At 50.1% G+C, this 24,492-nt stretch overlaps 2 protein-coding genes across 2 annotated transcripts in view; both read right to left on the minus strand.

Annotated features, from left to right (window-relative positions):
• Positions 1–1,904: 1,904 nt before the first annotated feature.
• On the minus strand, positions 1,905–7,950 carry PRPS1 (phosphoribosyl pyrophosphate synthetase 1). The gene is made up of 7 exons (XM_056859280.1): positions 7,710–7,950; positions 7,353–7,536; positions 5,851–5,949; positions 4,817–4,941; positions 2,755–2,928; positions 2,155–2,314; positions 1,905–2,035 (listed from the first exon to the last, which is right to left on the minus strand). Exons 1-7 carry the CDS (start codon positions 7,829–7,831, stop codon positions 1,943–1,945), a joined length of 957 nt encoding a protein of 318 aa, XP_056715258.1. The 5' UTR covers positions 7,832–7,950; the 3' UTR covers positions 1,905–1,942.
• Positions 7,951–12,777: 4,827 nt separating this feature from the next.
• The window catches only part of FRMPD3 (FERM and PDZ domain containing 3), a 50,165-nt gene continuing 38,450 nt past the window's right edge, over positions 12,778–24,492 (minus strand). The window contains exons 14-16 of the mRNA XM_056859662.1: positions 21,327–21,471; positions 17,788–18,603; positions 12,778–15,596 (exon numbers count right to left, since the gene is read on the minus strand). Coding sequence (XP_056715640.1) covers positions 12,778–15,596; positions 17,788–18,603; positions 21,327–21,471 — 3,780 coding nt within the window. The remainder of the gene's footprint in view (positions 15,597–17,787; positions 18,604–21,326; positions 21,472–24,492) is intronic.

Consider the following 24,492-nt stretch of genomic DNA (forward strand, 5'->3'; position numbering starts at 1 on the left):
CCTTTTCCCACAATGTGCAACACGATCAAATCTTCTCCCTTTACCATGCTCGCCTTGAAGGCAAGATCTTGAATTGCCACGTCTCCCTCCCACACTGGGCAATGTTGCATCATTGTCACCTGTCCACATCACCCATCATGCTCCTCTTCTCGGCCACCAAAAAACAAGCCACCTCCACTCCGATGCAGGGGAATTAAGTGACCCAAACCTATGCTGACATCCAGTCCCTTCAGATAACCAAGGTTGACAAAAAGCCTAAAACCAGAATACCTAAGGGTTACATGTGATAAATTTACAGAACTAACACATTACAAATGGTAGAAAATGGTTAATTTATCACATGTAACCCTAAAGTTATTCATTCTGGTATCAGGTTTTTTGTCAACATTCGTGATTACCTCGTCTTTCTGGGTTGAAGTTCTTCTTCCCCTTTCTGTTTTGGTTTTGCTGCTTGCATCCAGTCCTTTCAGCTATGCCAGATTATAAGTTCCTTCAGGAGCTGGTTCCAAAAGAGGAACAGACACCTGCATCCCTACCCTTCAATATGAGAAGTAGAAGCCAAGGAGTTTGTTTTTTTTTTAATAAAAGTTTAATTCCTTCATTGAGGTCTGGAGGAACACATATGCTGCCGACCCCCTCTGCTGCTTTCCGAAGCATCGCTCTGGGCTACTGCCCAGGATGGAGTAGAGGCGGCAGCTGGAGAGAGGTGACGTGAAGGATGCAGGGCAAAGAAGCAACCACACACACACAAGGACCTGCCACACAGATGGGACACAAGACATCCTCCCTGCCACGTGCTCAGGAAGAAATGGGCATGTAATTACCAGGGGAGAGAGGAAGTGTATTAAGAAGGCACAATACCCAACATCTAAAGAGGACCCCCCCCCAAGCTGAGACTTTTCAAGGTAGCTTTTGTTATCCCACAAACGAAGGGCTTCACAGAAGCCATGGCTGAGAGATGCCAATGACTTTGCTAAAGCCATCTTCGTTTCAAATTGAGCCAGACTTCACCAAACCAGTCTGCTGCTCTCTCTCACAGGACAGGTTAGTGGGCCATCTGTAGATTGTCTGGTGCAGCAGCTCTGTGTTCAAGTTTGATGCTTTCGCCTCGGGTGTCAGAGTCTGTCCTTCTGCGGGAGCGTCGAATGAGAGTTAACAAGGAACATCGAAGAAGAACCAATAAATAAAAGCAGGGCCTAGGCGTCTGAGAGAGATGAGTGTGTGGTGGGGTCTTCCCCCAGGGCACCAGAAACTGCACCATCGCCCTCTGGCATAGGAAAAAAATACAGCAGTGTTCCCAAGCATGACAGTTTTGGGACAGGAACACTACTAATCAAAGCCCAAAATACAAAACATATCTATTAGTTTAATTGGGAAAAATGAACACCTGGATCTGACCAACCAGATAGATTGCTCTGAAATGAACTGGACACAAAGGGGGGGGGGGAAACAGAAGACTAGGAGGGCCAGGATCCAAGCAAAACCACGCCCCAGCTACAGGTGGCACCAGCATATGGAAGCCCCCATGTCTCCTGCCACCCTGCTGTTCGCCCCCCCCCCACCATGGAGCTTATTTCTGTTGAGGAGCAGCTCCCTGACCTAGCTATACAACCCAAACCAGGGAGCTTCGCATGCAAAAAAGACTCCCCTACCCCAGCCCCAATAGGGCAGTCTGCAAAGCCAGCTCTACTTTCCCTCGGAGCGAAATGTCTTAATATCACTCGTTACTCAAGAGCCCAGGGATGACAGTCCGGGAGCTTAGATGTGAGCCGCCCCCCTCTCCCCGGCCAGGTTCTGGGAAACGCAGAGGAGGAACCGAGCAGAGCTGCAGTCAGACAAGCAAAGTATCTTCTACTGAACCTTAAAACAAATTCAACACATTTTGGTTTTTCAAAAAAAAAAAAAAAAAAAAAAAAAACTACACAAGCAGCAGCATTGACTGTTATAAAGGAACATGGCTGAAGAGGTAAGAAACTGATTCGCCATTGTGAGTCCTCCTGATGGCCTCGGCTAGGATCATGGAGATGTCGATTACCTACAGAGGGAAAAGGAAACAAGAGAGAAAGGCCATCAGCTCCAACTTGAAGATTCACCTTTGCTAGGTCTTTTCTGTTTGACATCACCAGCACTTAAAAAAAACAATTCCTCAACTACCTGAATTTTAGGGCAGTGCTTCATCTTGTCCTCCTGGGGGATCGTGTTTGTGACTACGACCGCCTCGAAGCAGGCATTGTTGATCCGGGAAATGGCTGGCCCAGAAAAGATCCCATGAGTCAGAATGGCATATACTTTGGTGGCTCCGGCTGAAAGCAGCCTAGGGCAGAAGGAAGGCAGAAGGCAAGGTTTGCATTGCTTGCAAGGGGGAGCCGGGGGTGGTGGTGGGGTTCCTTTTTCCAAAGCAAACTGTGCCATGAACAGCCCAGCAATGCAAGGAGAGAACATACCTCAGTCACCCCTCTCACAAAAGGGACCATCAGGTATGTGACGATTGCTTCGATGTTCAGAAATCAAAATGAGCTTAGCCACCCTAAGCAACTCCAGTCTCAAACATAACAGGGGGGAGTGAGTGAGTTTCAAATTCATCTTGGGGTATCTTTTTTAAGATAGAAAGGCAACAGATAAATAGGATGCCAGGGGGGGGGGGGATGGAAGGCAACCCCCAAAGCCACTCTTACTTAGGACTCTGAACCCAGCATGGAGCTTCTAAAAGCAGACTAAGCCACAGCTTAGGCCTGGACGGAGAAAGGCACTCACTTGTCTGCGGCGTGGCAGATCGTACCACAGGTGTCTGCCATGTCATCCACAAGGATAGCCACTCTGTCTTTCACGTCTCCAACCAACACCATGCGGTCCACCTCATTTGCCTTCTTCCTCTCCTTGTGAATGAGGGCAAAGTCCACGTTCAGCCGATCAGCAATGGAAGTCACTCTGTGGAGACAGGAAAACTGAACACGGTGGCCCTGAAGATCTGTAATGGCTGTCATGCCCAACTTCCACAGGCCTCAATGATGCACAGCTTATATTACTTGTCATCACTGCATCTCTCTCTCTCTCACCTTTCTATCACCACGGAACTCAGCAGTGTCCAAGGTGAAGGTGGGTCCAAGAAGGTCTCTCATTCAGGCCCCAGCAGACCTGCTTAGCTTCAACAATGGTGCTGCATCATGTGCCTTCCAGGCATGCCCAAAGATGCTGCATGTGCTTGGGGAGGGGCTGTGGCTCAAGAACACATGCTGTGCATGCAATGATCCCAAGTTCAATGTCCAGCATCTTGTTAAAGGGTATCTTGCCTAAGACTGAGAGCCACTGCAGCCAGAGTAGACAATACCAGCCTAAATGAACCAATGGCCTGAGTCAGGATGAGCCTGCTTTGTATGTTCACATATGAAGCAATGAAAGGAAACCTAATGCTGCCCCCCGCTGGCTGCAGTCTGGAGGTAATCTGTGCAAATTGCAACACGTTTTCAGGGGAGATTTCCCACTGCTTGGAGGTTTTTTGATCCCAGCAAAGGGTCATGCTGTGATACGAACCCTTGCTACTGATAAACACAGCAGTTAATCCTAAAGTCCTGGGAGTGCGATGTGGCAAGATGTTGGGCAACCCCCCCCCTTGCTGAGGTAAAAAGGTCAAGGCTTTTCCTGTTCCCATGGAAGACTTTGCTGTAATTGCCTGCCAGCATCCTGAAGATTAGGAGAACAATGGAGTCAGTGTCGTCCCTCATTGGAAATTTTCAAGCAAATACTGGACAGCTATTTGTCAGGGATGCTCTTAGTTTTGCATTTCCTGCACTGAATGGAGGGTGGATTAGATGAACTGTAAAACCCTGATGACCATCTTAGATGGCTCACACTTGGCTGCATCCAGCCCTAGCATTTTACCTTGTGCTTAAACAGTGATTTGCAAAGTACGTCGATAGCCACTGCATTTCCCAAGTGTGCGCAAATAACTCTGGGCATATCTGCAGCAACAATTATTTACAAGATCTGTATGCTGCCTTTCTGCCTAATCAGGGCCACACCAAGGCAGCTCAGTTAAAAGATGGCATAATAAAAACATATCTTGAAAACACCTAAAATAAATTAAAGCCAAAACCAAAGTACATCTGAAGCACATAAACTAATGTGCTTCCTAGGGCCTGGGAAAATGATCGTAGTGGTGAGGCAGGTTCACATGGGAGTAGTCAGTCTTTCAGGTATGCTGGTTCCAAGCCATATAGGGCTTTAAGGGTCAACACCAGCACCTCAAAACGGGCCTACACTGGGAGCCAGTGTAGATGGGCCAAGACTGGAGTGATATGGCCCCTACAACCCACTTCATTCAACAGCTTGGCTACATGTTCTATACCAATTGAGGTTTCTGAACAATTTTCAAGGATGGCCCCTCATAAAGCACTTTGCACTAGTCTAAACTAGATGTTGCCAGGACGTGAACCACAGTGGCCAGATCTTTTCTGCCCAGGGAAGGCCACAGCTGGCTAACCAGTTGAAGCTGGTAAAAGACATTGCTGGCCACAGCCGCTATGCGCTTAACCACGAGCACCCCCAAGCTAGGAGCCTGTTCCTTTAAGAGTTTAACCCCATCCAGAACAGGCTTAATCTGCCCACCCCCCAGAAGAGAACAATATCAGAGAACATATGAATACTTCTGTTTGAAAGCCAAACATGATAAGATGGGGACATTTCTAAGTGAGAAAATGTAGCTGAGATGGTGGCAGGATCAGAACATCAGGGCAGTAACTAGACCAGCATGCACACCCACTGTTTGCTAGTCCACTGCTTTTCCAGGTGCTCACTCCCAACACCTCTGATCAATCACCTTTTGGCTCCACCAGCATCAGGTGAGACGATCGTGCAGGTCTTCCACTCTGCAATGTTCTCTTTGATCCACTTCAGGACGGCAGGCTCTGCATACAGGTTGTCCACAGGGATATCAAAGAAGCCCTTAGGAGAAAAGGAGACAGCTGTGTTCTCGAGACAGATCTGGCAGAGCCAGAGGCTTCCTTGCTCCAACTTCGTTATTTTAAGAGAAGGAAACAGAAAGTAAGGTGCTAGCAGTAGCCATGGGTTTCAAAGCGGACTGCTCCAGACTGTCAAGGTCGGAACTTTCATTTGGAACTGACAGAGCAAAGACCCACCTTGCAAGCTGCTACTTCAGCCTTCTTAGCCCATGCTTGCAGGGTTAAACGGCACTCAGATCACAAGCCATCAACTCAGCCTTAATTTCTGTGCCTTGGGAAGCATCAGCCAAAAAGGGAGAAGCCAAACCTTTTCTTTTTTTTGCAAAGGGTACACAGTTTTAGGGCATCCACCACACCTGGCCTTCTTGGTCCACACATGCAGGAGAATAAAGGGGCAGAGACATGAGGTGGCAAAATGGACCGAACCACTGCAAAGTGATGGTCAAGGATAGCATTTTGGAATGTTCCTCTATGTTAAGAGACTCCCTGCAAAGAGGAATTCAGCACAGTGGGAAAGGTGAAGGGGTAGAGGTTCTTGCCATCTCTGCAGTTCTAGTTTTCTATTTGCACTCAATTTTTTCAGAACACTGAAACTCTCTACCTGTGGTTTGAAATGGGGCAGTCTGTTCTACCACCTCATTCTTCTGCATGTTTGAACCAGGCCTAAACCAAACTAAGTCAGAGATGGATCTTGACACTGGCAGAGTATTAGGTTGTTCAGCTACATTGTGCACGAGGCACATATACTTCCTCAGAAGCTGTCCTGAACAGCTGATGCTTCTGCTGGAATTGCAGGCTGTTGAAGCATCCTCAAAAAACAGCATTGGCCACACAGAAGAGGGAAGGAGAGGATCAGAAGCAGACAGGAAAGCAGAAGATATCCTTGGCTCACCTGGATCTGAGAAGCATGCAGGTCCATAGTGATGATGTGATCTGCCCCAGCAACCGAGAGCATATTTGCCACCAGCTTGGCAGAGATTGGGGCCCGGCTCTAAAGGAGAAAGCAGCCATGTGAATCTGAAGCAGGCTTCTTTCTGACTACCATGCACAACTCCACTGACTGAAGAAAGGGGCAATGCTTCACAAGGAGATGAGAAAATGGGACCATGCAAACAGAACTCTCCAGAAGTTTCAGTCCCTGCAACAGCTGGACTGGCAACCAGGGAAGTAAGCAGATGAACAGAAGACAGGTAGCAGATTCCAGTTTAGAATGTTTCTTTGTACAACCCCCCTCATCAAAACAGAAAACCAACAGAGCACAATAAAAGATTTTCTTTAAATTTGCTTTTTTTTTAAAGTGAGAATGAAGGAACTTTTATTTAGATAGCTCCACTTCACCAGACTGCGCCCTCCTAATCAGAGCCAGCATGGTGTAGTGGTTAAGAGTGGTGGTTTGGAGCAGGGGACTCTAATCTGGAGAACCAGGTTGGTTTCCTCACTCCCACACATGAAGCCAGCTGGGTGACCTTGGGCTAGTCACAGCTATATTAGAGCTCTCTCAGCCCCACCTCCCTCACAGGGTGTCTGTTGTGGGGAGGGGAAGGTGACTGTAAGCTGGTTGGATTCTTCCTTAAGTGGTAGAGAAAGCTGGCATATAAAAACCAACTCTTCTTCTTCCTTTGTAGCTACACTTCCAAGGTCTAATATTTATTTCGTAAAGACCAAATCCCTTCTTCCTCTCGTGCCTGACTGCTTTCCCTTGTTAAGGTGAAGCAGTTTGTATTCCAAATTTCTGGGGGCCTGGCAAGTCCAACACAATGGCAGCATTCCCTGCTGTCATTCCACCGCCAATCTTCAGCCGCTTGGTCCCAATACATCCCTAACAGATCTTGCTGGGTTCCTTCCTCCTTTGATTAGCCTAGATATATCCCAACCACCAGGCCTTTCGTCTGTTTCCCACCTTCCACCCTTCACCTTGCTTAGGATCATTTTATGCTGGCTGAAGAGAGATTCACACAATCTGCACAAGTGCAACGGTACGATATCATATGGATTGCCGCTGGCCCTTGGGCTCAGTGGCAGAGCCCCTGACTTGCATGCAGAAAGACTCTAATTTAATGCCTAACCCTGAAGATCTCAGGCAGCTGATGGCAAGCCCTTGAACACACGAAGCTGCCTTCTACTGAATCAGACCCTTGGTCCATCAAAATCAGTATTGTCTACTCAGACCGGCAGCGGCTCTCCAGGGTCTTAAGCAGGGGTCTTTCACAACACCTCCTTGCCTAGTCCCTTTAACTGGAGATGCCGGGGATTGAACCTGGGACCTTTTGCATGCCAGGCAGATGCTCTACCACTGAGCCACGGCTCAGACCGAAAGCTGCTGCCAGTCAGAAGCGACGATGCTGACAGGCGGGGCGGCAGCCCTCCTAACCTCCGGGAGCCCGAGCCGCCCACCTTGTCCTTCTTGTCTTGGCGCGCGTAAGGGAAGCAGGGGATGACGGCGGTGACGCGGCTGGCCGAGGCGATCTTGCAAGCGTTGATCATGATGAGCAGCTCCATCAGGTTGTCGTTGATCTCGCCGCAGCCGCTCTGCACGATGTACACGTCCTCGCCCCGCACGCTCTCGCCGATCTCCACGCTGCCGGGCACGGGGTGGGTGGGGAGGGGAAGGCGGGGTTAGGCTGAGCGCCCCCGGCCCCGCGCAGCCCCTCCCCCTACGTGGACTACAATTCCCGTCAGCGCCCGCGCGGCGCGGAGCCGGCCGGGAGTCGTAGTTCCTCCCTCCCGCGGCCTCCCCGCCCCCCCGCTCACCACGTCTCCTGGTTGCTGAACTTCTTGGTGACGACCTTCCCGAGTTCGAGGCCGAGGCGGTCGGCGATCTTCTGCGAGAGGTCCTGGTGGGAGCTGCCGCTGAAGATCTTGATGTTGGGCATCCTGGCGGCGAGGTCAGGGCACGCCGTCGGCGCCGCCTCCGCTGCCTCCCTGCGCCGCTCCTCGGGGCTGGCCTGCTTCTGGGGCTCCAGCGGAGGACACGCCTCCGCCCTACCGGCGGCTCCGGACGGGGGGAGAAGGGGGCAGCGGGGCAACAAGAAACGCTGCGCCTATGCCGCCATCTTGGCGCTTCCCGCCAGCTGCACCCCCTTTTATTACCTCGCCGGGCCGCCGCGGCGACGCCCCCAAAGCGTCGTCACGTGGCGGCGCGTGCGTCAGCGTAATGCGTGGGGGCGGGGCCACTCCTGGCCGGCCGACAACGGCTTGCAACGGCTTCTGGCGGAGGGGCGGGACCGCCGAGAACGCGGTTGGTCCAGGCGGGCGAAAGCGGGACGGGGCAGCCAATGGGCCCCCGCGATTCTGCCTCGCTGCCCCAATCGCGAGCGTTTACACCAGAAGGGGCGACCGGCTGTCAATAGGCGGAAGTTCAACTGGAGAAGCTGAAGCGCGGATGCACCCCGAAACACAACGGTCTGCGGGGGCCGAAGGGAGACACGTTTCCTGCGTTGCGGAGGGGGCAACGCCCCGCAGGCAGAAAGCTAGCTTGCCAGGAAGAGCGTCGGACTAAATAATTGAAGGGACAGCCAGTACAGTATCCTGTTAGCGGGAAGGTCCAGAGCGGACCAAAGCCACTCCAGCAATGGGCATTCAGAAGTATACTGCGTCTAAACATGGAAGTCCCATTCATCCTCCATCATGACTGGTAACCGTGGTCACTATACACACCTTTCCTCCATGAAGTTACGAAGTCCCAGTTTAAAGTAATGTAAGCGAATAACCACCACTACATCCTGTGACAGTGAGTTCCATAGGTTAAGTTACATATTCTGTGAAGAACTTCTTTTGTCTGCCCTTCATCTATTGTATATCAATTTCAGTGAATGACCACCAGTTCGAATTTTATAGGAGAGGGAGAAAAGGATCTATCCACTTTCTCCCGTTTTGCATAATTGTATGCCTTAATCCTGCTTCCTCCCTGCCCTCCCAAAAGCATCTTTTCTTTAAAAGGCCTCAGATTCCAAGCCCTTGATCATTTTGATTGCCTTTTCTGCATCTTTTCCAGGATCAAGCCTTGCCAGTTCAAATGCTCAGTGTTAGCTCTGAGCCTTCCTTCCTCTTCCAGTTATTTGAAAAGTGGAGATCTTTGAGAACACAAACGGTCCCTGTCCCACCTTGCTTTAAGACATTCGGTCCAGCAAAACCTCAGTCTCTTGGTGGGGCTGAGTTCACATTAAGCCTGAACCTTGGAACACTTTAAAGAACAACACGTCACTTTTACTTGATGCACAATTTCTTGGGAGTAAGCTCCATTGCAGGAGCCCCGTGGCACAGAGTGGTAAACTGCAGTACTGCAGTCCAAGCTCTGCTCACGACCTGAGTTCAATCCCGACGGAAGTCGGTTTCAGGTAACCGGCTCAAGGTTGACAGCCTTCCATCCTTCTGAGGTGGGTAAAATGAGTACCCAGCTGGCTGGGGGTAAAGGGAAGATGACTGGGGAAGGCACTGGCAAACCACCCTGTAAACAAAGTCTGCCTAGTAAACGTCGGGATGTGACGTCACCCCATGGGTCAGGAATGACCCGGTGCTTGCACAGGGGACCTTTACCTTTTTAAAGCTCCATTGAGCGCCACAAGATTGCTTTCTTCCTCTCCCCAGCTTTTTCAAAAGAAGGTACTGTATTTTGGTTCTTTATCACTGTTATAAAACAATTATTTTTACAGCTTGCTGAAATGAGGTTCCTGCTATGGAATTTTTCATCATTTAATGTATCATGTTAATCCTTATGCTTTGCTTCACTTCTTTTTTTAGCCTTCTGGTTGGTTCTGCAACCCTAAGCCTATTGCACTGTTTACTGAATGTCCCATCCATCGATCGTATTGACTCCCTCTGTGTAATTTGCCTTGAGTCCAAGTGAGAAAGGCAGACTATAAATAATGTAAATAAAAAAATTAAAGAGTGTGCATGCTTCTAGCTTTAAAAATGTGGGTGATGTTCAGAAAATAGTTTATTCTGTCGAAGACTGTTCATTCTGAATATAGAACAAAATTCTCATCCAGTACCTTACAATTTTCCAAGGTATAAACTTATTGTGAGCCAAAAGCTTGCTTTGTCAGATACAAATCAGAATGAAGATCCATCAGCCCTTATCTCCAGGGAGGGGTATTGCATAGAAGGGCTACTTGGAAACAGGCTACAGACGTACGGTGCATTCTGAATATAGTGTTTCTTTTGTTACTCTGCTTACAAAGTAATGGAGGTTCCATTGAAACCAGCCAGGTCTCATCCAGAACCATCTTTGCTGGCCTCTAGATGGCACTGGGAGGAATTCTTAATTTGCTCCCCTTTTCTAACAAAAGTAGACCCTATCCCCATGCAAGCATTTTCTGGCTCTTGGCTCCCACAACTTTCCTGAAAGTCATTGTTAAAGGCAAGTCTTTCTTCCCTAGTATTAGCTGGTGTCAGACAGCCCATCCCAGTGGTCAGAAAACTCTCTGTGCACATGGAAGGAAGGACCAAAGGTCTGCCTTGACCAATGTGGCTTCCGGAAACAGCCAGTCAGATGCTCTGGGAGCTCCCAAGCAACATTAAAGTGATATTCATGAGTTGTTTGTTCCCAGCACCTGGTACTCAAATGTACACTACTTCTGTATGTGGAAGTACTCCATTTACTATTTAATTTTTCTTTTTATTTAAAAAAAGGGGGGGTATTAGGTATTAATGGAAGACAAGCCTGCCAATAGCTATTCCTGTGACAGCTAAATGGAGTTGTTCCATGGTACAGAAACAGTCTTCTTTTTGAGTTTCAAAACTCGTGTCACCTAAGTAAGGATTTTTGTAAATTATACACTGTGTGTAGAGGTGCTTCCTTTTTCTGGATTTTTAAAAATGTAAGTGGGTGATTTTATTCCATGCCATACCATTTTGAATTTTATAAACCTGTTCCATATTAATTAATTTATTTGATTTCTTAAAGGGCCCTGAATGCTATAGTTTTGCTGTGTTTATTGAAGACGCTTCAACCCTTGACTGTTTTAAAGTGCCTTTTTCTGAGCGTTATCCAATTTTAGGATATCCTCCGCAAGACATCAGAATTATTTCTGTAACCGAACTGTGAAGGGTTTTTTTAAGCTTCCCAAAAAGCTTTGATCTTCAGCTTCCCTCTTCAGTGCCCTTATTTTTGAGAAATTTCATATAGCCCGGTTTAGAGAAACTTGACGAGCAACAAGTTTGATATTATTAGTATATTTACTCTTTCTTATTTGTAAAACAAGACATAAATTTGTATATTTATATATATATATATAATTTCCATATATCTATACATATATAGTCTTTATTTATGTATACTATGTACAGACATTTTAAAAAAGTTTCCTCTGTATTCAGTGGGGAGTTCTATGAGAGGCAGGCACTACCAAGGGAGGACACCCGGTTGCTTGGTAGATGATGGATGGGGAAGAGATCCTGCTGGGCCCCATGGGGTGTCCTGCAAAAGGCTCTTTCCGTGGAACAACAGGCAAGGCTTGGGATAGCTGTGGGCCAGAGAACACACCACGCTACATAGAGGGCATGTGTTTAAAAGCACAGTGTGCGCCTCCTTACATTTTTGGGAAATAATGAACCATTGCCAATGTACTTTGTATTAAAACAACAATAAAGAAAAGATAAGGTGATTCCTTGTAACTGAAGCCATAACCGGGGATTTTCGCACCGCAAAATGCAACACCCATTCCGTGAGCCATGGCCCTTCTTCCTAAGTGGTGGCATTCTCTTTGCCTTCATGTGGGCCTCCTGGAAAAAAAATACTTCGAGGTCTCTTCAATATTGATGCTTTGCCCCAGTTCTTGTGGTGGAGTCTGGTTTACGGAAAACAGGCTGGACGCGCAACATAAGGAATCTGCCCTGTTTGGGAGGAACGGGAATGGCCCAGAAGCCCAATGAAAGTGCTTTAATTGGGTATATCAGGAGGTTGGGCATCAGCGGAATGACAGACCCATTGGGCATAATTTTCACCATACATTCCAATAAACAGATCCCAGCACTAAAGAACATTTTGCCAGAATTGCACACAGTCCAGGGAGGGACAGGAAAGAGTTTGCAGGATTCCTCCCCATTGAGATGAAGGGTGGCAGCACAACGGTGGGTCTCAAAGGAAACTCCCCCCTCCAAAGACCCGTGGAATCGTGGCCTGACTTGACAACTTGAGACTGAGCTGCCACTGCCCCCCCCTCCCCGCCCATGAACAGTCAGATGTCATTGTACAGAGATTGGGGTGGGGGGGACGAGGTCTGACGCTGCATGGCAGTCGCATCCTCTAGGAAAGGGAGAGTGGGAGATGACTCCTAGCTGAGGGCCCTGGGTCCGGCCTGGTAGAAACTCAGGCACAGGTGGGGCTTTTCAGCTCTTAGCTGCACCAGCACAGCAAGAGGAACACCCCCCACTGCCTTGCTGGGTTCTTAATGTGCTCCTTGGAAGGGCCAATACCCTCCTGCTGCTACTCCTCAGCTATGCCTGCAGGGATTGGTCTGCTGATGGCAACATCCACTGCTAGTTGAATGCTGCATCAGTAGACTGTGGAGGCGCAGGGCAAGTGGTCGTGGCACACTTTTGTACATTCAGAGAGGCCCGGCAGAGCTCTTTAAAGCAAAAGGTATCTGCTGCCTCCAAAGAAACAAAACAGGACTTGTGTGGGCAGTGGACTCTCGCCACACAGGGCAGCCAGCATGGAAAGCATGCAGTGCAACTGCTGGAGGCCACTGGCAAGTTAGTAAGACTTCTGCTTTCTTCTTTGGACTCGGTCGTCCACCCACAGCCCCCGTGGAAGGTTGGACACTAGCTCTCGACATGCTGACATAAGAGGAGAGGTGCAGCTCCAGTTCACGCCGACTTACTTATTCATTAGGGTCTTCAAGGAGCGTCTGAAAGTGCTCATGACCGTGGCCACTGATTGCCGAGTCAGCGGATCGGCAGCCTGGTCCCTGTGACCCACGGTTCGGGCCGTCGACTCCTCGGCTGCCCTGAGCAGGAAAGTGTAGTTCCGCACCACCTCCTCGACTTTGGCCAGCAGCGCCTGCCTCTGAGCCTCCGAGCGCACCACGTACACCAGCCGCACAAAGGTCTCAATCAAGCTGCCTAGTACCTGGAAGCTGCTCGTGATGGCCAAGAGCATGCGTGTCGGGCTCTTGTCGACTGCGGCCACTCTGCGGCAAGAGGCCCTGAACTCCTTGAACTTCAAGGCCAGCTCCTGCTTGTATTCAATCAGCTGCGAGAGGTAGGGCTTGCCCTCCCGGACTTCGGGGTTCACGACACACTGCCTCAGGATGGTCAGGAGCTCACTCGTGTCCAGCTGTACAGCCAGGAACCCGTCGGGCAAGGCATAAGTGCGGCCTCGCAGGGCATGGATCTTAGCCAGGCTGCCCTCAAATGTGGAGGTCCGCAGGTCTATCTCTTGGGTCTGGTTGTCGTCAGGACTGCTGCAAGCGCTAGCGTCCAGAACCTGAAGGGTCCTGCTTACAACTGGAACGGCCTGACTGTCAAGTTTCATGCCAGGAAGGATCTGCATGGGGATGGAATAGGACAACTCATCCTTCTCGCTCCCGTCATCTGCCATGTCACACTTCCTGTAGTAGAAACAGTACCGGATGGAGCAGCACTTCTCTCCGTGCATGTCTTCCTCGGGCAGCTCAGCGTGGCTTGGGTACAAGTCCTCCTGGAGAGAGAAGATTGTGTGGTCCTTCTGGCTCTTTTTTTCCTGTGCAACTTGGACATAGGAGGGCTCTGCCCCCACTGCAGGAGTCTCCTGGGCTTTGCTCTTCAAGGCTGGCGCCTGGACAGCAGCTTGGCTTTCCTTCTGTAAGCACTTCGGCTGGGCTGGATAAATGCTCTGGTAGATGTCGGAGGTCAGAGACATTTCATCGGTCTTGTCAATTTCGCTAACGCTGTAGCGGCGCATGAGCTTCTTGTATTGTGGGGCTCCCATGCACTCTCCGCGAGAGGCACACGTAGTCAAGCACGACAAGCTGTTCTCGGGATCGGATCGGCGGTCTCTGGACTCCAGGCTCGTGGACCGCAGCCGGCTGCCCTTCAAAGGGCTTTTGACACTGGTGCCTTTCACCACCTCGGGTTTTTGGGCTTTCTCCCTGCCTCGTCTTTCCAGTTCTGGCGCAGCTAACTGGTTGGGCTGAGGCCTTGCCCCTCTGCTAATACGCTTACAGTCACAGCTCCTCCTCTGTTCCCTGGACATCCCAGGGACCTTCTGCACAGGGCTGGTCTTCAGCTGGCAAGCACAGCGCCCAGATGCTGAAGGGAGCAGATACTCCAGCGGTGGGGGATCACCTTTAGTCTTTGGCTTGAGTAGCTCTTCCAAGAATTCCAGCTCATACTGCTTCACTTTCTGCAGCTGGGCCTGCCGCTCGTCTGTCTCTTTTTTGAGCCGGGTGGGGAAAGTAGCAGAAAAGAGTTTCCTCAACCGGAAGGGAGCCTTGGGCACTCTGGGCTTGGCTGGAACGTCAATGTCCTGTGAAGTTACCTCTAGGACCTTTTCAGGCTTTTTGGAAGGCATGGAGCTTACTGTCAGGCCCTCAGCCCTGGTTCCCAGCTGGTTCTGCCCTGTAGGATCCTCGCTGGAGCTCCTGAGAATTCCACTTGTGGCAGCAGGGGACCTCAGGCTTGTTGCTTCTGTTTTGAGGCTTTTGGCACACGGTTCCTGCTGTCCCCTCTCTCCTTGGCCTCCAGGAGCAGTCTGTTTCTGAGAGGCTGGGCTAGCAGACTGTCCCCCAGTCTTTGGCTCATCACTCCCTGGTTTGTCTGCAGTTTCTTGGCTGATTTTGGAAGCCTGCCTCTCCCCAGGGGCTGGAGAGAGATGGAGAACGTTTGCTGTACTGCCTTGGGATCCTCTGGGCCTTGGAGAGGCCTCTTCTTTCTGCTTCTGGGGGCACTTGTAAGAAGAAGCATTACCAGCGAGCTGACTCGCTTGGTGTTGTAAATGCTTGCTGATGGCTTGCCATCTGCAGCCCTGGCTCCCACTGGGAGTCTTGTGTTCATTTGGAGAATCTAGTGAGGGGGCTGCTGCTTGGGAAGGCAAGGATTTGTGGCCGACCACTTGCTGCAGAGCAGCTGAAATGACGGCAGGAGGAACTCCGCTTCTGGCATCCAGGATCAACTTGGGGCTCAGCCGGACCTCCTTGGGCATTTTATCCTGCAGCTCTTGCACTTGCTCATTGCTCAGGGCAGTGGCGTGCAAGGACACCTCTAAGGCCGCTTTGGGGGGACTGGGGCCCTCACACTCCAAGCCTGGGGTTGGTGCACCTTTGCTCTTTGGCTCACTGAGCTGCTGGGAGAGCGCAGGCTGAACAGCCAAGGCATAGCTTCTCCCCAGCTGGGGAGGATCCTGCTTGTTCCTACTGCAAGGAGGCTTGGAGTTTTGGTTCGAGATTGCCGGCTTTGGGGAAGAGCTCGGTTCCTGGTGGCGGAGGGGGTAAGGCGAAGCAAGGACAGCTTGTGCAGCACAGCCTTGAATGCGGAAAGGCAGGTCCTTCCTAGTCAGAAGGTTCTCCTTGTTGATATGCTGAGCCAGGAAGTAGGCAGTGTTCTGGTGCTGCTTCATGGCCGAAACCATCTCTGAGACATCGGTGATCTCCGAAGAGTTGGTTTCGTGGCCGGAGTCCAGCGATGACTCAGGGGTGATGGCAGCCAGGACAATCAGGCCTGGAGGAACAAAAACCAAACGTTAGAGCTGGGGATTTGCTCAAGGACGGCCCTGCCAGGGAGCAGGTGGGATGGTAGGAAGGGAGCAATAGGTTGTATGGCTCTGCAGTGAAAACACTGCCACCATTTACCAGGGAGCCCGCCTGCAGGTAGCGGGTTCATATAGGTAGTGCATTTTAGCAGGTGGCACCATCTCAGAAATATTATTTCCCTGACCCTAGCCCAGAGCAGTGACTGATGTGCCCTGAGGGTAGGCTATTGGGTGAGAAGAGGGTGGGATAAGGTAGCTTCTGAGTTTTCGACTCGTTGTGGTGTATTGCCTCCTAATATGGAGGCAAGGGGTGTGATGTATTCTAATTTGCAGTCCCCCCCTCCTCCGCTGCCTGCCCAGACTTCTGCTAGTGGTATATGAGAAGCAGTTGGGGGGTTGCCATTCTTCACACTGATAACCAAAGAGCATTTAATGCTATTGACTGGACTTCCCCCGCAACCAGCCACACCATGCCGCAGGCCTGTTTAACAGAAGTTGTTCCAAAGGGGATTGCAGCTGAAGAAACTGGGCAGCTTCCATCAGCAGCTGAGATTCGGCTGCAGCAGTGCTGCTGCTGCTGCATCATACAGTACGTTGTGTGCAGCTGGTCCAGGGGCTGTCCAGTGCAGTTGCTTGCCCACAACACGGCAGGCCAAAATGGCCCCAGGCACAGCAGGCTTCTCCTCTCTGTGCTCATGTGTGAATCCTCTGAATGGAGTGAACTGATTTACAGAGATCAGAAGCAGTCTTTCTAGGTGCAAAGGCTAGATCAGGGGTGTCAAACATAAGGCCCGTGGGCCTGATCAGGCCCTTTGAGAGCTCTTATCTGGCCCGCGAGCCATCTGAGGCAGCCACCCCCCACCCCCACGCTTGACCTGGGCTGGCGAGGCATGGCCCGGCCCGACCAAGGGACATTTATGTCATATCTGGCCCTTGTAACAATTGAGTTTGACACCCCTGGGCTAGATATTCACAGATCACACAGTTCAGGCCTTTGCAGCTGCTTTAAAATACTTTCCTCTTAGCCCTTCATTTGTGCTAGCCCCCATCCGCCAGTGGTACCTCAGCTTGTCCCATGTAAATAGAAAAGGGGTGTGTGTGTGATAAGTTTGCATAAACATTCTTGAACATGATCGACTGCAATTTAGCTTTAATTTCCCTTCAAGGCAATAGGCTTGCTTGCAGTAGGGGAGCCTGGGCTGGACTGGGCACTCCTTTCATGACAGGAGGGGCAGAAAGCCTGCCCAAAGTGGAAGAGGGTGCCACTTGCCCCTGCTCCTGTATGATCTCTGTGCACACCCTTGTAAGGCCCAGCTGTATACTGACATGACATACTGACATCATAACGTGATTTCGGAGCTGTACCTCATTATTTGATTGCTGGTCAAATAAAAAGTAATTGACAGTTTGAAAGGAAATATGTTTTCTCTTCATTGTCTTCCTTCATTTGACTACCAGTTCAGAACTGCACAAAATTCCCATTAGAACTTTCCAAATCTGGCTTAGAATTTACACATTTTGCATTAGGGAAAACCTTGCCGTTTAGCTGTTTCCAAAGACAAGGGTACTACAGTTAGTCCTGATCACAGGGCTCACGTACTTACAAAGTTCAGTTATATCTCATGACTGCTTTTGAACTGTTCAAATCAGTGCAGCTACTGTTTAGTGGCAAAGCATATGCTTTGCATGCAGAAGCCCCCAGATCTCACCCAGCATGTCCAATTCAAAAGATCTCTGCCAGCTTGTCTGGGAAAGAAGTACGTTTTTTGTGCCTGGAGAGCTACTTCTTGTCAGAGTAGACAAATATGAGGTTGATGAACCAAAGGTCTGATTCAGTACAAGGTAGCTTCGTGTTGGGAGGGGCTGTGGCTCAGTGGTCGAACACATGCTTTGCAAGCTGTGGGTCCCAGGTCTGATCCCTGGCATTTGCAGATAAAGGATTTCAGGCTGCAAGTGTTGAGAAAGACCTATCTGCCTGAGATCCCAGTGAGATACTGACCATCAGAGCACTGGGCGAGGGCGGATCAAGGCAGCTTCACGCTGACAACATCCTTACCCTGTGACCCTGCCTCCTCATCCGGCCTCCTGCATCCCCTGCTGTAAATGGCTCCCACAGTAGTTGGAACTCTGCCCTGCAACTGATGACCACAGTAGGGTTACCTGCTGTCTGCTGCGGCTGGGGGTGCGGGCCATCCTCCGAGGCAGCCAAAGCCTCCAGTGCCTGCAGGGTGGAGACCAGGGCATCATCCAGATCCTGGGCATGGTCCCTGACCGTCCTTGTTTGCACACTATCTATAAGCGTCACCGGGATCTCGTCGTAGAGGATTCCGCAGATATGGCGGCCCTGCTCCTGGCCCTGTGCCGCTGCCCGGCGCTTGGAGTCGTCTTCGTCGGAGCTGTTGTCCCGGAAGCCAGGAGGCGGAGCGGCAATGGCAGGGAGCAGAGCGGTGGTCTCGTCCTCTTCCTCATCACTCCCTGGAGGGGGAAGGGACGTCAAGTCCACCACGTTGTCACGGGAGCTGCCAGAATTGCCGCCCTTGCGAGAGGCCAACCTACCCTTGACTTTGGCTTTGCAAGAGTCACAGTAAAAGTGCACAGAGTTACTCTGCCCGTGGCTGTCCATGGTGTAGGCTCTGGCCCGGTTGGCCCAGTGCTCCTGGTCCAGGCCATCCGGGTCATAGTTGTGAGCGGCCCCATTGCAGTCCTGTCCAGAGCTTTTGGGTGTGGGATCGGATTTGGTCCGGGGCCGAGACTCCTCAAAGAAGATCAAGTTTTCATTGATGTCCGTCCTGCTCTTGCGCTCCTTTCTCTGCTCTCGCATGTGCAGGTAGCAAAAGCTGACGAGCTCCGAGTCCGAGGCCACGGGAGCTCGAGGGGGGCATGCCCCGGGGCTGTGGACAGCGCCACCCAGGAACCCGCTCTCTTTCTTTCCCACGTGCCCCGCTGCAGCAGACCGATGGGCGGTGGGCGCATAATCTAAATGGAAACAGCAAATGGACCGTTACAAGTCTGCCCTACAGCACTCGTTGTTCCAACTTAAGCTTGTCCAGCTGTGCCAGTGAAAGACTTTGCTCCCAAAGCAGTTTAGTTAGCAGACTTGCATTGTGAAGAACACTTCCAAAATTGGAAAGCCTTTCCAAAACCAGCCAGGCATCCACTTTCAGGGTGCTCACCACACGGAGGTGGTGTTGATTCCAGCTGGTCCAAAACAGCAGATTGGGGGATGGGGGGGTAAGCAGTGGCACTAAACCTGATTGTCCAGAGATCATTGTCTCTCCTCCCTCCCCCAAGTTTGTGCTTTTTGTGCATTCAATTCAACGCTGAATGACACAGGAAATGGCCATCTGGATAAAGCCAAAACCGTCGCCTGAATTGGGCAGGGGCCACTGGCATAAGTGACGTTGCTTGATCAATCTGACATGGGTTAACCTGTAAGACTTGTGTTCACGGCAATCAGAGCACACACCTCAGGTTACGTTTGTGATCAAAGGCTTCTGCATACAAAATACACCCATGTACAAAACAACTCCACCATGTCAGGAAGCACAGTTCCAGCCTCTCCTGCTCCCTGACCTGCGAGCTTTCCAGACAGGGGAGTGAAGAAGTATCCAGTCACACATGCACCCACCTGCAGTGGCATGGCCAGACACAGGGAGAGCTCATCCTTGCAGAGGAGTTAATCCGCATGTGGTCTGCATATTGAGAAACCACTTAGTAGCAGGAGGGGGAACCAGAGGTTCCTCTGATCTGTGCTATCCCTAAGAATTTTAAAGTTGGCAGAAATAATGTAGCCACGAAAGAAGCCATCTTTCCTTTTCGCTCCAACATGCCCACTGACATGACAAGCTCAACAGGTGCTCCACAGCGCTTAAAACCAATAAGCTATTTCAGATCCATGGCAGACAGTGATCAACAGTGAGACTCTGCAAGCTGACAATGGATTTTTTAAAGATTGCCTGGATAGCCACTGTCTTAGTGCACAACCTGCGGGACCTCCTGTCTGATGGCATTGTGTTCCAGGTTTATCACCCTCCCCTCCTCCAAAGCCCCCATAAACCAGTGTGCCTCTACCCATGCATATATAACATACCTACCACCTTCTCTGTCCACTCCACACATCTGATGAATGCGGCCCTTGCCTAGGAAGGCTCAGGCTACAATAAAACCAATCAGCTGCTGAGGTGCTGCAGGACTGGTCTCTGGGTGGCGGCACACTCGTGTGCCCACTACTTCTGAAATCAGACTCGTTCCATTAAATTCACACAGAAAAATTCATTCTGACACCCTATTGCCCGTGGGTGAGTTTGTCCTCTCAATCCTCACCCTAAAAGCAAGCCAGCAAAAGCGGATACGTGTGCAGGTGTGGAAATGCACCGTCTTGGATCCCAAGCGGAGAACAACGTTGACGTCTCACTGTAGCAGTCAGTGCAAGATCCCAAGTAAAAAGTCTCCCCTCATGGGACAAAAGGTGCCAGATGGTTGCAGGGCAGAAAGTGACTTGCAGGTTGCCTACAGTCACACATGCTTTGCTCTGGCTCAGCATCCAAATTGCAGCAGGCTTTTTTTTGGTTTTGAGTATCCACATTACATCATCCTCTGGGCGCTCACTTTCTCAGATTTCCAGTACGTTGCTGCAACCTTTCCTAAACCTAGTTTGATACAATATTTCTTTGGAAATACTGTGGCCAAAGAACATTTGCTTGCGTGTGGACAGGAAGGCGCACCTTTTTGAAGGTCCCACCTGTACCGGCACCGTTTTCTTTGCTACAGCAACCAGCAGTCACTGTGTTGCCACCAGAGATTTTTTTCTTTTAAAAAGTCAACCATTGCCACAGTACAGTGATAAAAATCTAGCAATAAAAGGGACAACAGGGGCTACTTACTCTTTGATTTTTTAAAAAAATGAAAGCTGGACATTCAGAGGAGTGGCTTGGTTGTGGCTGTAGATCATTATGTTATTGCACTGCAGCGGTCTTGCAACAGCTTTTTTTTTTTAAAGCTCGCAAAGGCCTTTGGTAGTGGTGATGGGGAAGGCAGCCATATGGGGCTGATGGAAGAAAAGTGCAGGCAGAACAGCTGTGCAGATTCTTCAGTGCTGCTCTGAGAATCCTTTCCCTGCCACAGAAATGTAGCATGCCCTGCTGTACCTGGTTGCAAGTTTTAGAATTTGGAGAAGCAAAACACACATAGTGATCTCCATCGTGCCCAGATACAACTTGCCCCTTTAATGATATCTTAATAATGTGAAGGACTTCTGTAATGTTTGGAAATTAAAAAAAATCCTGAAAACCCTGGCCTGGTCTGACTAAGGGGCTAGACCAAGATGGAACTACTCAGGGCCACTTGACAGAGGACTGTTGCTATGGCTTCCTCCTGTGGGGCCCGCATGGCAAAAGCCCCCTGCTGTGAGCAGCTGCAGACCCTCAGTCACCCCCACCCCTTCCCTCCCTTTGACTCAGCCTCAATCCGGCCATCGTGCTGGTCCAGGGAAAGTGGAAAGAGGTGATTCCCTCTTTGCCTTAGCTGGGGTGGACTGAAGCACCACACACCAGTGGGCAGGAAGGGGTGAAAAACAGAGCGGGGGGGGAAGGGAGGGGGTCGCAGCCCTTGATAGCAGAGGGAAGATGCCAGCTTGGGGGCCCCATCCAGGCAGGCAGCCCTGAGTAGTTGGGGCACAAACAGCAGAGGATGAAACATACCTGCCTTGATCATTTGAGGAGGCGGCGGCTGGCTGGCGGGACGGGAGAAGATCATCCTCTTGGAGTCTACCAGGAGGCGGCAGTAGCCAGCAATGAGGCAGGCAAAGTTGGTGGCCTCCGGCCACTCCATCAGCAGCACCAGAGGCTGGGGAGGGGAGGAAAAGCCATTAAAGGGGAGCTCGGCAAACAGGGAAGGCAGACGGGCAGGGCAAGGACACGAGAAGGGAATCAGCCTCCTGCCGCAGGGGGGGAAATCAGCCTGAGTTTGTTGTGTGGGTGTCGAGTGTCACGGAGCCCTATTTGGAGGTTGTTTGCGAGGTTTATTCATGATGGACGGCAAGGTTCCCTCCCCTGTGCTGCAGGCTGCATCTTCCCCTGCTGTACAGACTCCAGTGCAGAGGCGTTCGTTTGAGTCATCAAGCCTTTTGATGCAGAAAATGCCAGTGAAATGCCTGGAAGTGGCTAGCAGAGGAGTCCAGGGAAAAGAACATTTGGGTTTGGAGTAGACACCACCCCACATAGGATCGGAAAGGTGGCTGGGGACCCGCAAAAGGGAGGGGGGAATACTACATTTGAGTGTCATGGAAGAGTGGGTGGACCAAGGTACAGATAGAAGGAAGCTTTGTAAAGTTGCATAAGGCACAAGCTAAACTGTTATTTCCTGTGATTTGGAATGTTTAAAATGTCACAGCGCTTGAAGATAAGCCAACCCATTCTGGATCCTTTGGAGCCAAAAGTATTTTATAGTGGTAAGGAATTGGCTGTGCTTGTACTCCCTCATGGCAATTCCTGACCTTTGGCATCCTCTCCCAGTGTCCTGGGGCTTTTCTGTTTGCATTTTCCCCTCAATTCATGCCCTGCTTTCTCTTGGGACACACATGAACATGCACACATGAAGCTGCCTTATCCTGTACCAGACCCTTGGTCCATCAAGGTCAGTATTGTCTACTCAGACTAGTAGCAGATCTCCAGGGTCTCAGGTAAAGGTCTTTCACAACACCTATTGCTTGGCCCTTTTAACTGGAGATACCGGAGACTAAACATGGGGCCTTCTGCATGCCAAGCGGATGCTCTATCACTGAGCCATGGCCCCATGACCACAGGTGATTCTTGATCTCAGGGCCAAACTACACCTGACACTGAGGATCCATGAAAAGATCATTCAACATGCTAGCTAGCCCTTTAAAAAGTAGCAATTTGGATCAGGTCTGGTGATAGAGGGGGATACCTGTTTGTTTCCTTTTCTTGACTGAAATCATCTCCCTGGCTGCTATTAGCCCCAGTAGAGAAAAAATGAAAAGCAAAGTTTGATGTAGGAGAGAGTGCTGGGGGAGCAAGAGTTAAGCCCTTTCCCAAATCGGGGGCGCCCTGATTCTTTAGGGGAGTCCGATCATATATCACTGTAAGGTGCATTTTGACACTCAGATACGTGTGCCAAGACAAAGGCATGTGCCACTTTGCTGGGTGAGTGTCTGAATTAGATCAAGCACATTAGAGAGGACAACGTGGGACAATGAAGCAGCTGTGAGAACCACATCTGCAGCTGAGAAAATGATTGGTTTAGGCAGATTTTAACTGAGAACTACTAAAATGCAGATTAACAGTGCCATCCTAAACAGAGTTACACCCTTTTAAGTCCACTGAAGGGAATGGATGCGGAGACCCTGTTGCTATGCTTTATTGGGAAAACAGCTAGTAGATCTGGGCTCAGTTAATTAGTAGCCAAGAGCCCCTTTCCCATGGGACTCTGAAAGCTGGAGGCTTTAATGCTAATTCATATGACTGGCTTAAGCAGGAGAAAGGTGATAATTGCATCAAACTCTTCATTGGCAAAATGCAGCTCATTTTCAGCGACAGGGAAAACAGCTGGACTGCAGACAAACATGGTTTTATCTGAGACTTTAATCAAAGTTTCATTCCACAAATGCTGAAGTCTGCTCTGTACAACACCGTTGTGCTCCTGCAGATTTCTGCTGTAAGGTACCTCCAGGTCAACAGCTGTATCATCCAGCACCTCCCGCTTCTCTTCAAAGCATTCTTGCATTTCTCTCATTTTTGTTTGTGGTGTCAAAACCAGGGATCGGCTTTGTGCTTCTTAATTATTGAAGGAAGCTGCTGTCGGTCATTCAGAAACTTCTGTCCTAGCCTGGCTAATTATCTTTGCTTCCTGCTCCTCAGAAACACAGCCTGGGAGAACAAGATTTTTTTTTTTTTTTTGCTTTTATTCCACTCCAGCCTGTGTGCTGCCCAGGAGATCTCCAGTCCCTGCCGCATCTTTTCCAGTCAGTTGTTTGTGTAGAAAGCAAGTCATTCCAGCAAAGGTCTGTAGATGGCAGGAGGCGCCTGACTCCAATGGCACATCATGTGCATCGATGCTCTGCTTGAAACACATGAGGAAGGCACGCTTGTTCCCTCTGCTCATCTGAACTGAAGGCATAAGCCAGAGAAAGAGAGAAACCTACCTCTGGTCTATATCACTTTGCAGAACTAATGAGATTCTATCAGCTTTTCAAACTAATGAGATTCAAACTAATGAGATTCTATCAGCTTAACATTCAATCACATGGTCTAACTGTTGTCACTAGGAAAGCTTGCTCAGCATACCTGGGCCTGCCACACACATCACTATGTCCATCAATAAGGGGCCAGCTTTTCAAAGGGAAGTTCTGACATCACAACCAGAGTACCACCTCCCCACTTCCGTCTGCTGGTCTGCTGTACAAAGGCCAGGTACTTGTTGTCAATAAAAAAATGATGCTTACCTGTACCTTTCTGTCTGTTATACAGGAGGCTAAATGTGCTGCTCTAGAAAGAGAATAGTTATTTCTCAGAATTCTTTTAGGAACTTTGCAGATGCTTGCTTCTGGGGGAAAGTGACCATATGAGGGCTTTGCAGAATGTCTCACTCAGAATATCCATGTTTCTGCTTAGGGTAGTCCTCCCTAAGCATGCAGGGGCGTGCATGTTTGTGGGGCTGCATAAAGCTGGGCCTCACTGATACAGGGCTGCCAACTTTTAAACTAGACCCTCCAGCTGTCCCATTAATACTGGTTTGATTCGCAGCAATTATTGGGTCATGTTATTTAGCTTCATGCCGCAAAACACTTCAGTGAAACAATTCTACACATTAAGCCACCATTACGGAGACAGAACATTCCCCCCCCCC

Source organism: Euleptes europaea, chromosome 13 (genome assembly GCF_029931775.1).
Source record: "Euleptes europaea isolate rEulEur1 chromosome 13, rEulEur1.hap1, whole genome shotgun sequence".
NCBI lineage: Eukaryota > Metazoa > Chordata > Lepidosauria > Squamata > Sphaerodactylidae > Euleptes > Euleptes europaea.

Bases quoted from the DNA above. Each gene is read 5' to 3' on its own strand.
- PRPS1 (XM_056859280.1), bottom strand. From the start codon at position 7,831: ATGCCCAACATCAAGATCTTCAGCGGCAGCTCCCACCAGGACCTCTCG. The intron at 5,950-7,352 runs GTGGGCGGCTCG...TTTCTCCTTTAG, and splicing joins GCCAAGACAAGAAGGACAAG to AGCCGGGCCCCAATCTCTGC. The intron at 2,929-4,816 runs GTGATTGATCAG...CTGTCTCCACAG, and splicing joins GATGCTGGTGGAGCCAAAAG to AGTGACTTCCATTGCTGATC.